General features: G+C 41.5%; 1 protein-coding gene across 2 annotated transcripts in view; it reads right to left on the bottom strand.

Moving 5' to 3' along the window:
* Positions 1 to 14,426, bottom strand: part of LOC120997972 (probable cation-transporting ATPase 13A4) — a 458,422-nt gene that overhangs the window by 306,598 nt on the left and 137,398 nt on the right. For both annotated transcript variants that reach the window (XM_040428359.1, XM_040428360.1), the window contains exons 7-8: positions 5,226 to 5,360; positions 2,021 to 2,093 (exon numbers count right to left, since the gene is read on the bottom strand). In XM_040428359.1, the coding sequence (XP_040284293.1) occupies positions 2,021 to 2,093; positions 5,226 to 5,360 (208 nt within the window). The remainder of the gene's footprint in view (positions 1 to 2,020; positions 2,094 to 5,225; positions 5,361 to 14,426) is intronic.

The raw sequence follows: 14,426 nt of genomic DNA, 5'->3' as shown, positions 1-14,426 counted from the left end.
TCAGTCAATCTGCTTTCAGACATTTTTTTCCCAGCAGATTCCCTACACTAATGCCAGAAACAGGCCAGGTCCCTGCCGAGTCCCGTTATAGTCAATGGTTTCCGGCAGGGAAAGGCATTATTTGGCTATGCCGGATACAATAAACTCCGGCAAATGATGTTAGCGCTAGTGTGAAACTAGCCTTACAAAATTTGACATCTGTTTGCAATCAGATCTAGTATATCCATCATCAGTAACTTTCATTAGCAAAATAGCTAATTAAGTATTATTTTATGAACCTACAATATTAGCATACAGAGTGAATACCAGCAGAATGCCCATTATTTAGCAAATACAAGTGTTTGGAGAATTAGACCTCTGGATATAATAATTATTCAAAGCTGAAGTTGAATATTTATAACAATTACATGCAGAGGCTTAACCTGAAGATCCTGGACCCAGTGTTTAATCTGTAACGTGGCCCCACCTATCATGTTCTTTCAATAAGGGCTTATTCACATGACCGTGCCTTTTTTTGTGGTCCGCAAATTGCGGATCCACAAAACACGGATGCCGCCCGTGTGCCTTCCGCAATTTGCGTAACGGAACAGGAGGCCCATTATAGAAAGGCCTATTCTTGTCCGCAAAACAGACAAGAATAGGACATGACTCATAATGTTTGCGGGGTCACAGAACGGAGCAACAGATGGGGACAGCACTCCGTGTGGACCCAAACCACGGTTGTGTGAACAAGCCCTAATATTGACGTTTTCTTATGTGGCAAAGCAGTTTTGGAACCTTTCAAGGTACTGACCTTGGTAACAATACCTTTGCATCCCCTATAGCTACATCCCTAATTACGTGGGAACATGCCAAGTGTGTTCATATTGAATATAAGCAGAGATGAGCGGAGTGTTGGAAAATTCGATTTGGCTGCTTTGTTGAATAAAAAAAAAAAATTTGCTTTGACAAATTACTTTGTCACAAAGCAATTTTTTTTGTAAGTAGCGGGTGCAATCACAGGGAGCTGAAATAGCGCCGCTCCCCATCATTGTACACCTCAGATGCTGCGTTCATACATGATTGCGGCATCTCAGAGTAAAAAACTGTTTGAAATTAACAGAAATTTTTTTTTGGATCATACATACTGTCTCCATTTTGCTTGTGGCAGCCGGCCGGTGTGGTGAAGTCACGCGTCACCACGCATTGGATTTCAGTTGAGATTTTCACTCAAGATGGCGGCTGGCCCGTCACAAGCAAATGGAGGAGGTAACTATGATTTTTTATTTATTTTTTTACACTATTTCAGGTTAAATCGCTACCACGAAGCATGAGGAAATTCGGCTTCACAGAGAATCAAATTTATCCTGAAATTCGGATCGAATTCCACTTCGTTGGATTCGATTCGCTCATCTCTAAATATAAGTTTTCTCTATAATTCAGTATAAGTACACACTACTACATAGCTACAGCATAAGTTAAAGAGGACCTTTCATGGGTCCAGACATTATAAACTATCAGACTACGTAGAGGATAGTGCAGATCTAACTGCACTTACTATTTTTTCTGGGCGTCGCTCCGTTCGCCCGCTGTGGCCCCCGTTGTATTCTCCCGCCTGGTATGCTAATTAATAGCATCGGAGCAATAGGGAGGAGACACAGTCTTTCTCCGTGGGCGTCTCCTTCTCCCTGGCTGTAGCGCTGTCCAATCGCAGTGGAGAGCGTCACAGCCAGGGAGAAAGTGAGGTTTTTTTTCTCCCTGGCTGTGACGTTCTCCACTGCGATTGGACAGCGCTACAGCCAGGGAGAAGGAGATGCTTACGGAGAAAGACTGCGAATCATCCCCATTGCTCCGATGCTATTAATTAGCATACCAGGCTGGAGAATACAACGGGGGCCACAGAGGGCGAACGGAGCCCAGAAAAAATAGTAATTGCAGTTAGATCCCTGCACTATCCCCTACTGATGCTTAGTTTATAATGTCTGGACCCATGAAAGGTCCTCTTTAAGATTAGTGAATCAATACAATCTGTGACCTTTACCTCCATTTTTATGAAGAACTGAAACCAAAATGCTGTTATACGATGTTGACATTCTGTTCAGCTTGACTGATTGCTAAAGGGGAAATAAAAATGTAGGTGTTTCATTCAGTCCCATTGTCACATTGTATAAAATCAAGCACCTAGACCTGCAGCCTGCCTTTACAAACATTTGTAATGAGTGAGTCGTTTTAAGGAGATGTCAAGGTTGCAGCAATTCAGTTCATGAACTTTTTTCCCCTCCTATATATTCAAAGATCTACTGTGAGTTGTAATATTGTAAAGCAGAAGAGTTTAGGATCCATAGCAACTCACCTTGACTGGCCCATACAGAGCCCTGACCTCAAATCTTAAAATTACAACTTGATTGCGAGAAGACTGCTTGCTAAATCCTACTCCAGTGTTTTCCAGCTGACAGCAGTAAGAAGCACCTTTTCTTGCCTATCACAGACAATTGTGTTGCCATCCTCAGGAGGATAATAGCGTTGAATACTGCAGTGAAGTAAAAGAGCCATTGGCTCCCATCCCCACTATTTAAATCTCATAGGCTCCAGACCACTGTCACTGTATTTTGGGCACTATGGAGAAAATCATGCAATGGGCACTAAGGCAGCATTATTACTATGGGGGTACCATTATTATTATCGGGAGCACTATTTTTTCTGCAGTATAGTATTTGGAGGAATCTGTGAGCACAGTGGGCACAGTATTCGGGATAGCAGCAGGATAATACTGTTGGGGCATCAGGAGGGGGAGGAACCTAAGTCATCATGGCGGCCTGAGCCAAATGAAGTAGATGAGAAAAGAGAATGTGTATAAATCAGATAAGAGCTCATTGGATGTAATAGTTATGTAGTACTGTATACTTGCATATGTTTGGTAGTATTGAATGAAATGTCCATCCAAATATGTCTTTAGTACTAGGGCTTGGGGCAGGTTGGTTGGATCGAGAATTTGGATCAGCCTCTCTGCTATCCCCTCCCTCTGTGTTCACCATCATCGCAGTTCTTGTGGAGCTAAATATCCCACCAGCTACAAGATCAGAAATGTTTTTAATATAATATATACAGTGTAGGTGTATCAACTGAAAGTGTATAGAAATATATGTGCAGTATGTGTATGTAGGGTATATATGGTGTATGTATTTTCTGTGTTTTTGTAGCCTATACTGTATATACAGTGTATATGTATTTATATCTGTCAAGTTCATATGGTTCCAGTCAGTGATAAGAACTGTTCAATATAAAATAAATCCACTGCACTCACCATTAATAATAGCAGCAAACAATGGAGGATAACAATACAACATTTTGGGCAGCCACTTGGAGACCAAGGCTCCTGGGTGGCACAAAGCTTTCAGAGATGTTTTAAACAATAGCCTGAGCTAGAATACTGTAGACTAGAGGGTGACGGGGGAGGTTGTTGCAATATCATGACATCATCTCAACCGACTGTGCCAAATCTTAGGCAGAGCAATGATGTCATGGTTACTGCCTGTGTCAGAACACAAGCAGCACAATAACATCATTGTGACTTCCTTCACCGGAATGCGGGCAGCTCAGCCAGAGATCGGGAGAGCCCTTTTAACTTGTATCATAGACAGCGGGATTAAGGTATTTTTTTTGTCATTACTACTAGGGCAACTGGGTCACTTCAAAGGGGCATTTTAAATACTGGGGGCTCTAAAGGGGGGCATTATAGCTACTAAGGTTACTGCATTGGGGATATTAAGAATACTAGGGAAATTACTGGAGGAATATATTTGGTGCATATTATAACTACTGGGGCACTATTGGTGGCAAATAACTACTGAAGGCACTACAAGGAGCATTAGTACTGCTGCTGACAGTATTGGGGGCATTACAGGGGAGAGTGGGGAGAGTATAACTACAGTAACAGGAATATGACAGGGAGGCATTATAACGCCTAATGACACTATAGAGGCATTATGACTGCTCGGGGAACTAATTGATGGGATGTTAACTACTGGAGGCACTTCATGGGGCATTATAACTTTGGGGACACTATAGAGGGCATTATAACTGATAGGGCCACTAAACAGGGCCATTTTAACTCCTTGGGGCACTAAAGAGGAGCAGTGGAACTACTGGGGGAGCTATAAGGGACACTATAGGGAATGTTATAGCTACTGATTGCACTATAGGGGGCATTATAACTCCTTGGACACTATAGTTGTGCAGTATAACTACTGGCAGATCTATAGGGGGATTTTACTGTAACTATTAGGGGCACTACAGTGGGCCTTATTACTACTGGAGTCACTATAGATGAGCTTTATTAGAACTGTGGGTATCATGGGTGCATTATTATTATGGGGTACTATGGGAGGCATTATTATTGGGCATGATATGGAGGACACTACTACTAATAAGGCACGTTCAGGGAGCATTATTACTATTGTGGATAAATTGGGGAGAATAGCAGGCACAGTATTGGTATTAGTAGTACAATAATACTGTTGGGGCACCAGGAAGGGGAGGATGAAAGAAAAGTGACCAATCCAAGGTGTCTATGTTACAAAATCTACAGAGATGAGACGCAGCTGAAGAAAGTCATCATGTGTCGTCTTGACTGAATGGAGAAGATGTCACTGAATACAATAGGTATATATTGGTACAATAGGTACTGCATTCTCCTGTATATTTGGTAGCCCTGAATGTACAGTAATGTCCACCTAAATATGTATTATGCATTAGGGCTGGGGATATACCATGCAGAATACTTTTTTTTTACTCATAGGACCCAAGTATGAGAAGAAGCCAGGGCCTTCGGGCCACTTAATTCGCCCCAGAAACTATATTTTTAGTGCTATGTATTATGCATTAGGGCTGGGGATATACCATGCAGAATAATTTTTTTTTACTCATAGGACCCAAGCATGAGAAGGAGCCAGGGCCTTCGGGCCACTTAATTCGCCCCAGAAACTATATTTTTAGTGCTTCATTGCAGGTAATATGTACATGGGATACAGACACATGTAGATCAGTAATTGGCTGTTTTGTGTAATTGGCTGCTTTCTTTAGGCCGATCTACTTTCCCATTTGAGAGGGAATCTGAGTGGGAGTGGAAGTTACTTTGGCTGCAAAAATGGGACCAACTCCATGTTAATGCCTATGGATTTGGAATGAGGTGTCATAAAAGCTTCTATATAAATAACATTGCTCTCTTTAGATACAAGGATACATACCATTCTTAAATTATATACGGTTGCAGAAATAGACACGATGGTCAAAAATAGAATAGCTAAGCTAAATTCAATGTATTGTGTAGCTATCCATACACCAAAAGAGTAAAATTGGAACACATAGAATGGGTTGAACACCTGTAAAACATATAAAACAAAATATTGGTAGCTTAAGGAAAAAGTTAATGGTCGGCTCTAATTTTACATCTTATTAACAGTTTTCACTTAAAGCTTTACATTTTAAAAGGTCAGACTGGTCCACCAGAGTACCAGAACTCCAATGAACCCAGAATGAGACACATGAATAAGCCCTAAAGGCCTAGCAGAAGAAAAGTTCAGGGAGCCCTGGCAGTAAAGAAGGTGTACATATGGAACATTTTATAGAAATCTATTAAATAAAAAGATAGCATGGAGAGGTAGCACCTGGTGTTGAGTGAATCGAAGTATCCGAAGTGGACTTCGATCCGAATTTCAGGGAAAATTTGATTCACTGCAAAGCCGAAATTCCTAGTTGGTTCATGGTAATTAATTTAAATTTTGTTTGAAATGGCGGTAAAAAAAAAAATCATACTCACCTCATCCATTTAAGTGTGAAGAGGCCGCTGTGGCCATCTTGATTGAAGATCCTCCACGAAACCTTGTGCATGGTGACATATGATGACACCACACCGGCTAGTGTGAAGACCTAATCACGCACCATGCAAGATTTCACGTGGGATCTTTAATCAAGATGGCTGTGGCCTCCTCTTCACGCTCAAATGGATAAGGCGAGTATTATTTTTTTTTAAACGATTAACCCCTGTAAGCGCTCATTTTTTTTTATCTCAGATGCCGCAAACAGTAATGACCACGACATCTGAGTGGTTCAATAGCGGGGCGGCACAATCGCCGTTCCCCATCATAGCGTCTGCTACTTACAATGAAATGCGCTTCGTGCTGAAGTAATTCGTCACAAAACAAATTTCTTTGTGAAATTTCATGAAGCAGCCGAATCAAAGTTTTCATAACTTCGCTCATATCTAGTAGCAGCAGACTAAAATTAATAACTTGGGAACAGAAGAGCTACGTAGATTATTTTTGTTATTCCGCTCCTGGTGAAGTCAGTTATATCATTCTTGTACAGCTAATAAGAGTATTAACACCCAGAAATGACTTGATATCCGATAATAGTGTTGCAATCAGTCTGTGTTTTCTTAACCACTTCACATCCACCCATAGTATGGGTGGATGTTTATCTCTGAATGGACGTTCTAGAACGTCTATTCAGAGATGGCAGCTGCACGCTAATCGTGCAGCTGCCGCGCGGGTTGCCCACTGTCAGTGACAGCAGGGCAAACCAGAGAGAAGGCAGCGACAGTTCCCAGGTGTCCCTGCATTCTACATCGCTGTATACAGAGCGCTCAGCGCTATGAGCTTTCTGTCCTGGCCCGGTGGTCATGTGACTGCCAGGAACAGGAGAGTGCAGGAGCTGTCTTCTACAGACCTCGATCAGCCCTGCACTGAGGCTGTACAGCATTGTATTGTGCTGTACAGCCTCTCTGGGGGGTGTATTTCCCCTGTAACTGGGGCTACTGTGTCAGCCCCAGTTATAGGAGAAATCAATGGTGAAAAAAAAGTGAAGGTAAATGTCCCCCAGAGTTCTTGAATGACCTTATAGGGGACGCAAAGTGTAAAATAAAAAAATAAAACAATAAAGTGTTTTAAAAAAATATTAAAAAAAGGTTTTACATGTAAAATAAATAAATCCCCCAATTAAGTATTTTTTATTTTTTTTTAAATAGAAAAAAATAATTAAATAGATATATTTGGTATTACTGCATCCATAACAACTGGTTCTATAAATATATTGCATGATCCACCCTGTCTGATAAACATAAAAAAAATAAAAAACTGTGTCAAAAAAAGCCAAAGTGCAACTCCAAGTGATCAAAAACATGTATTTCCCACAAAATGGTACCAATAAAACCGTCACTCATCCCAAAAAAATTAGCCCCTACACAAGAAAATCGCTTAAAAAAAAAAAAAAAAAACACTAGTTCTCAGAACATGGAGACATTAAAACATAATTTTTGTTTCAAAAATGAAATCATTATGTAAAACTTACATAAATAAAAAAGTAGACATATTAGGTATCGCCGCGTCCGTAATAACCTGCTCTATACAAATATCACATGACCTAACCCCTCAGGTGAACACCATAACAAAATAAAATAAAAAACGGTGCCAAAAAAAAGAAATTTTTTGTCACCTTACATCACAAAAATTGCAACACCAAGCGATCAAAAAGGTGTAGGCCCCCCAAAATAGTACCAATCAAACTGTCACCTCATTCCACAAAAAATGAGATCCTACCTAAAACAATCGGTAAAAAAAAACTATCACTCTTAGACAATGGAGACACTAAAATATGTTTTTTCTTCTTCAAAACTGCTATTATTGTGTTAAAGTGAAATAAATAGACACATTGGGTATCGCGGAATCCGTAAAAAACAGCTCTATAAAATATCACATGACCTAACCCCTCAGGTGAACAATATAAAAACAGTGCAAAAAAAACATTTTTTGTCACCTAACATCACATGAAGTGCAACACCAAGCGATCAAAAAGGCTTATGCCCCGCCAAAATAGTAGCAATCAAACCGTCACCTCATCCTGCAAAAAATGAGACTCTAACACAATCGGTCAAAAAATAAAAAAGCTATGGCTCTCATACTATGGAGACACTAAAACATCATTTTTTCTGTTTCAAACATAGAAACATAGAATGTGTCGGCAGATAAGATCCATTTGGCCCATCTAGTCTGCCCAATATACTGAATACTATGAATAGCCCCTGGCCCTATCTTATATGAAGGATGGCCTTATTCCTATCCCATGCATGCTTAAACTCCTTCACTGTATTTGCAGCTACCACTTCTGCAGGAAGGCTATTCCATGCATCCACTACTCTCTCAGTAAAGTAATACTTCCTGATATTACTTTTAAACCTTTGCCCCTCTAATTTAAAACTATGTCCTCTTGTAGCAGTTTTTCTTCTTTTAAATATTTTCTCCTCTTTTACCTTGTTGATTCCCTTTATGTATTTAAAAGTTTCTATCATATCCCCTCTGTCTCGTCTTTCTTCCAAGCTATACATGTTAATGTCTTTTAATCTTTCCTGGTAAGTTTTATCCTGCAATCCATTTACTAGTTTAGTAGCTCTTCTCTGAACTCTCTCCAAAGTATCAATATCCTTCTGGAGATATGGTCTCCAGTACTGAGCACAATACTCCAAATGAGGTCTCACTAGTGCTCTGTAGAGCGGCATGAGCACCTCCCTCTTTCTACTGTTAATGCCTCTCCCTATACATCCAAGCATTCTGCTAGCATTTCCTGCTGCTCTGTGACATTGTCTGCCTACCTTTAAGTCTTCTGAAATAATGACCCCTAAATCCCTTTCCTCAGATACTGAGGTTAGGACTGTATCACTGATTTAATATTCTGCTTTTGGGTTTTTACGCCCCAGGTGCATTATCTTGCACTTATCAACATAAAATTTTAGTTGCCAGATTTTTTACCATTCCTCTAGTTTTCCTAAATCCTTTTCCATTTGGTGTATCCCCCCAGGAACATCAACCCTGTTACAAATCTTTGTGTCATCAGCAAAAAGACACACCTTACCATCGAGGCCTTGTGCAATTTCGCTGATAAAGATATTAAACAATATGGGTCCCAGAACAGATCCCTGAGGTACCCCACTGGTAACAAGACCATGGTCTGAATATACTCCATTGACTACAACCCTCTGTTGTCTGTCCCTCAGCCACTACCTAATCCATTCAACAATATGGGAGTCCAAGCACAACGACTGAAATTTATTGATAAGCCTTCTATATGGGACAGTATCAAAAGCCTTACTAAAGTCTAGATAAGCGATGTCTACTGCACCTCCACAATCTATTATTTTAGTCACCCAATCAAAAAAATCACTAAGATTAGTTTGACATGATCTCCCTGAAGTAAACCCATGCTGTTTTTCATCTTTCAATCCATAGGATTTTAGATGTTCCACAATCCTCTCCTTAAGTATGGTTCCCATTAATTTCCCCACTATTTATGTCAGGCTTACTGGCCTATAGTTGCCCAATTCCTCCCTACTACCTTTTTTTGTGAATGGGCACAACATTTGTTAATTTCCAATCTTTTGGGACAACTCCTGTTACCAGTGATTGGTTAAATAAATCTGTTAATGGTTTTGCTAGTTCTCCGCTAAGCTCTTTTAATAGCTTTGGGTGTATCCCATCAGACCCCTGTGACTTATTTGCATTATTTAGACAGCTGACTTAGAACCTCTTCCTCTGTAAAGACACATGCATCAAAAGATTCATCAGTCTTCCTCCCTAACTGAGGTCCATTTCCTTCATTTTCCTTTATAAAAATGCTATTATTGTGTAAAACTTAAATAAATAAGAAAAATTTTACACATTAGGTATAGCCACATCCGTAACGGTCTGCTCTATAAAAATGTCACATGACCTAACCCCTCAGGTGAACGCTGTAAAAATAAATAAATAAAAACTGTGCTAAAACAACCAATTTTTGGTCACCTTGCCCCATAAAGTGAAATAATGAATGATCAAAAAATCATATGTACCTAAAAATGGTACCAATAAAAACGTCAACTCTTACTGCAAAAAACAAGCCCCTTCACCAGATGATCGGCAGAAAAAATAAATAAAATGGCGTTCAGAAAATGGAGACACAAAAACATTTATATTTTTTTCAAAAATGCTTTATTATGTAAGACTGAAACAAACAAAGAAAGTAGACATATTGGATATATTTGCGTCTGTAACTACTTGGTCTATAAAAATAGCACATGATCTACCCTGTCAGATGAATGTTGTAAAAAATTTAAAATAAAAACAGTGCCAAAACAGCAATTTTTTGGGTTACCGTGCCTTACAAAAAATGTAATATAGAGCAATTAAAAATCAGATGTACCCCAAAATAGTACCAATAAAACTGGCACCTTATGGGGGGGTGGAGCTAGCACCTGAACTGCATGGCCGCGTCTTGCTGAGCTCCATACACCGACTTGCTGTGGGATAAGCATACGCCAGCAAAGAGACCTGAAACATGGTCAAAATCGGACGACAGAGACCTACTGACCCAGGCACAACCTCCAAAATAGCTAACCCGAGCTCTGGCATGGCAAAATTTCTTAAGAAGCAAACCGCACTGCCCGGCACCAAAAAATCCAAGATGGCGCCGATGAACGAACGAGCTTCTGATAACATGGAAGAAGGTCAGTCAGATGGGGACAGTGATGGGGGCGATATAGAAACCTCCCGATCCCTACCCGTATCCAGACGCTTTATCAAGCAAGCCCTGGCAGAAGCCCTACTCCCGCTGAAACAAGAGATAACAGTCCTGACACAGGAAATTCAGCATGTAGGACACAGAGTGGAAACCCTGGAGTCCACCCAAGCAGCTGCCTTAGAACACAGCTCTGCAGTGGCACAATTCGGTGCATTCAGGTGCATTCCTAAAATGGTGACAAATGAGGAAATACTGCCGACCATTAGACAAATCCAATTCTCTCCTAGGAAATTATGACAACTTACATTTCATAATTGAAAGGGCCCACAGAGCTCTTAGACAAAAAAAAAAAAGCTCTGAGCCACCTAGAGACATTATTTGTCGATTTCAAAATTTCATGAATAAAGAAAAAATACTAACCGCAGCCAGATCTGCAAACAACATCTCCTTTAATAATTGCCCTATTGCAATATAGCAAGACCTTTCCCCGATCATCCTTCAGAAAAAGAAAATGCTCAAACCTCTCATGGACCAACTCCGTAACAAGCAAATTCCATATAGATGGACTTTCCCTTTTGGCCTCTCTTTCAATTACTCAAAATCACCAGAATCTCCTCATATGAGAATCTTCAAGAAGCCCTCTCCACAATGGACATTCCCCCTCTGGAATCGCAAACTGGGATGCGGTCTCTGACATTGCCTCTTTACCGGACCTACTGAAGATGACACCATGGGAAAGAGCCAACACTCCGAAGCAGCAGCGTATGAAACGAAGAAATGGCATATTGACCCCCAAGAAGATCGCCTGGTCCACTTCTTAATATTTCTTCGCTGTTTTATTCACCAACTGCTGGTGACCAATCATAAGTGCTCCTTATATCTTCAGCCTCCCACCTATATCCTCCTCTCCCTATCTCTTTATCCTTTATTCCCCATATTCCCCCCCTCTCTCTTCCTATCCCCCCTAACATCTCTCTGTATATTTTTCATAACAAATACCAAAATACAGCAAGCCTCTCTACTTGGGTTGATACCCTCTCTCTCCCCCTCTTAAGAGAAGCCCCTGTGCTTCACATAGATGTTGTTATTGTTTTTTGCCTTAATGCAACTCTAGTTTTGTTATTGATTCAATTTTAGTTTAGTTCTACCTTTATTATTTTACAGACAGAGAGCACAGTGGTATTATCCTCATAAACCTTTTCTTGAGACCTACAGAAGCCCAGCTCCTCTGGAGGCTGCCTTACGTCTTTCTATCCCTCTCCGGTTTTGGATCCTACAAAATAACGGTTTGATCCCTCTCACCCCATATATTTCACATTCCTGATTTTAAACTCGCATCTTATAATGTGAAGGGACTCCCTTCTCTGGAGAGAAAAATGCTCTGTAATCTTACTTCAAGAAAGCCACTATAAGCAGGGCAAATTCCCAGATCTCTCCCACTCCAAATTTCCTGAATGGTTCCACTGTGGCTCAGACGTCGCAGCCTCGAGGGGAGTCAGTATTGGCTTTCGGAAAGATGTCCCTTTTCAATACTCTACTCATATTTCAGACCCAGAGGGAAGATATATCATCCTGAAGGGTCTTATTGGACACAAGACCTTTCCTTTTGTCAACATTTACTCCCCCAACTCGGACAAAGTTCCGTGGTTTTTATCAGTCTTATATTTGGTGGAGTCTGTCCATGAGGGTACGTTAATCTTAGCTGGTGATTTTAATGTAGCACTTCACCCCCTCGTGGACACTTCCTCCAAAAGATCCCCTTTATCGACTAGACTAATTGGGTCTGATAGATGTATGGAGATGCCTGAACCCTTCTACTATTGACTATACTTTCTATTCAGCTACAGGTCACTCCTACAGCAGAATTGACTATATCTTTGTGTCTAAAGAATTCCTATATCTATGTACCGATCCTGAAATTGGGAGCATCACCATCTCGGACCATTCCCCGATTTTCTGCACATTCCGTTCTCTGCCTAATCCTGGTAAGTCCTCCACTTGGAGACTTAATGTGTCCATTCTGAGCGACAAAATTCACAAGAAACACTTTACATCCCTCTTAGATCAATACTTTATCACTAATAATACCCAAGATATTTCCCCCCATGTCCTATGGGATGCTCATAAAGCATTCATACGAGGTAATTTCATTAGTAAATGCTCCTTCCTGAAAAACAAGCAGACAAACACATCTCCTCCCTTCTAGACCAAATTCATGCCTTGGAATCTCTACACAAATAGTCCCCAGCTGTCACGACCGCTATCCCAGCAGCAGTCGTGTCGCACCAGATGGAGGGGAAGGGGGACCCTTATCTACGGATGGGAAATAGAATGGCCACCCCTGAGTAACCCTAAGCTGGCACCTGTCTGCCCTGATACCCTAGACGGGGTGTGAACCCGTGTGGCGAGCAGGATGCCTAAACCCTCAGTCGCCCTAACACTGGACTGGGGAAAGGCCGATGGGAGCGCTAGTCACCATCACTCACGTCTAGGAAAACAACAGGGGAAGACAACAACAAACAAACAACAGCAGAGATAGACTTATCCAGTCACGAGCAGAGAAGGCGATCCCAAACACGACAGTCCACGCCGGACAAGAGCTCCACAGCAACACCATCAAACGATCTCCTTCCAAGGTCAGAGTAGCACTGGAAGTAAGGACTATATCTGGCAATGACTGCAAGTGAAACTGAAACTAATATAGTAGCTGGGAGTGGCAGACAGGACTCACCTGAGAAGGATGCCTACAAACTCCCAGTCAGGACAAAAAGGTTCACAAGGCAAAACCCAGATGACATACCCTGAACCACGGAGCAAACTCACAAGCTATCACGAGTAGCAAGTCGCTGCGACCTTCTCCTCCCAGACCTGTCTGGATCAGTCACAGTCGTGACAGTACCCTCCTTTCTACGAGGGGCCCCTGGACCCTCAAGACCAGGCCTCTCCGGATGGGAGCTATGAAAAGCCCGAATGTGTCTGTCCGCTTTTATCTCTGATGCTGGAACCCACATTCTCTCTTCGGAACCATAACCTTTTCAGTGCACCAGGTACTGAAGAGAGTGGCGAACATATCGTGAATCAACAATCTTTTCTACCTGAAACTCAAGACTGCCATCAACAACCACCGGTGGAGGCGGTAGTGGCAATGGTTCAGGAGGTTCTACATATCTCTTAAGCAGAGATCTGTGGAAGACATTATGGATCCTTAGAGTCTGAGGTAGCTCCAGACGAAAAGCCACCGGGTTAATGATCTTAATTACCCTATAAGGACCAATAAATCTCGGTCCCAATTTCCACGAGGGAACCTTCAACTTGATATTTCTGGTAGACAACCACACCAAGTCATTCACCCCAAGGTCCGGACCTTCAGAGCGCTTCCTATCAGCCGCACGTTTGTATCTACCACCCATTCTCTTCAAACTTTCTTGCACACTCTGCCACACTGAAGAAAGTGAAGACGCAAATCGTTCCTCCTCGGGAATCCCAGACGGCCCCCCCTCACTAAACGTACAAAACTGAGGATGGAAACCATACGCACCAAAAAATGGTGACTTATCGGTGGTTTCTTGACGACGATTATTAATGGCAAACTCAGCTAACGGTAAATAAGATGACCATTCCTCCTGATTTTCGGAAACAAAGCATCTCAAGTATGTCTCTAGGTTTTGATTGGTACGTTCAGTCTGACCGTTGGACTGTGGATGGAAAGATGAAGAAAACGACAGATGAACCCCTAAACGAGAACAAAAAGCTTTCCAAAATTTAGAAACGAATTGGGTACCACGATCCGAAACAATATTGGAAGGGACCCCGTGAAGCTTCACAATGTGGTCAATAAAAACCTGAGCCAGTGTGTTAGCATTAGGCAATGCGGCAAGAGCAATAAAGTGCACCATTTTACT

The sequence above is a fragment of the Bufo bufo genome, chromosome 4, assembly GCF_905171765.1.
Source record: "Bufo bufo chromosome 4, aBufBuf1.1, whole genome shotgun sequence".
Lineage (NCBI taxonomy): Eukaryota > Metazoa > Chordata > Amphibia > Anura > Bufonidae > Bufo > Bufo bufo.
This window is presented reverse-complemented; position numbering and strand designations above follow the sequence as displayed.